The 478-nt window shown below is 62.6% G+C and overlaps 1 protein-coding gene across 1 annotated transcript in view; it reads left to right on the forward strand.

The window, feature by feature from the left end:
- The window catches only part of LOC104542567 (chromosome unknown open reading frame, human C15orf39), a gene marked incomplete at both ends in the record, with an annotated part of 2260 nt that overhangs the window by 840 nt on the left and 942 nt on the right, over positions 1-478 (forward strand). Inside the window, 1 exon segment of the mRNA XM_010186924.1 lies at positions 33-262. Coding sequence (XP_010185226.1) covers positions 33-262 — 230 coding nt within the window.

The raw sequence follows: 478 nt of genomic DNA on the forward strand, positions 1-478 counted from the left end.
GGTCCCTGAAAAGCCAAAGCTTGTGCCTCAAGACCCAGGGTCTCAGGGGGGCAGCCCCAGTGGGTTGCCAGCCTCTGAGGACATTGTGTTGGACCTCAGCCTGAAGAAGAGACTGGTGAAAGCTGGGGAGACCCAGGGACCTGTTGGTGGCACAGAGGGGACGTGGGAGGGAGAGGGCGTGGAGGTAAAGAAAGAGGGTCCAGGGGAGAAGGGGAGGGTGGGAGAGGGGGCCAAGCCCCAGGCACTGCCTGTGCTGCTCAAGGTGAGCTCAGGGCTGAGGACATTGTGTTGGACCTCAGCCTGAAGAAGAGACTGGTGAAAGCTGGGGAGACCCAGGGACCTGTTGGTGGCACAGAGGGGACGTGGGAGGGAGAGGGCGTGGAGGTAAAGAAAGAGGGTCCAGGGGAGAAGGGGAGGGTGGGAGAGGGGGCCAAGCCCCAGGCACTGCCTGTGCTGCTCAAGGTGAGCTCAGGGGAGA

This window comes from Mesitornis unicolor, unplaced genomic scaffold (genome assembly GCF_000695765.1).
Source record: "Mesitornis unicolor isolate BGI_N332 unplaced genomic scaffold, ASM69576v1 scaffold24056, whole genome shotgun sequence".
NCBI lineage: Eukaryota > Metazoa > Chordata > Aves > Mesitornithiformes > Mesitornithidae > Mesitornis > Mesitornis unicolor.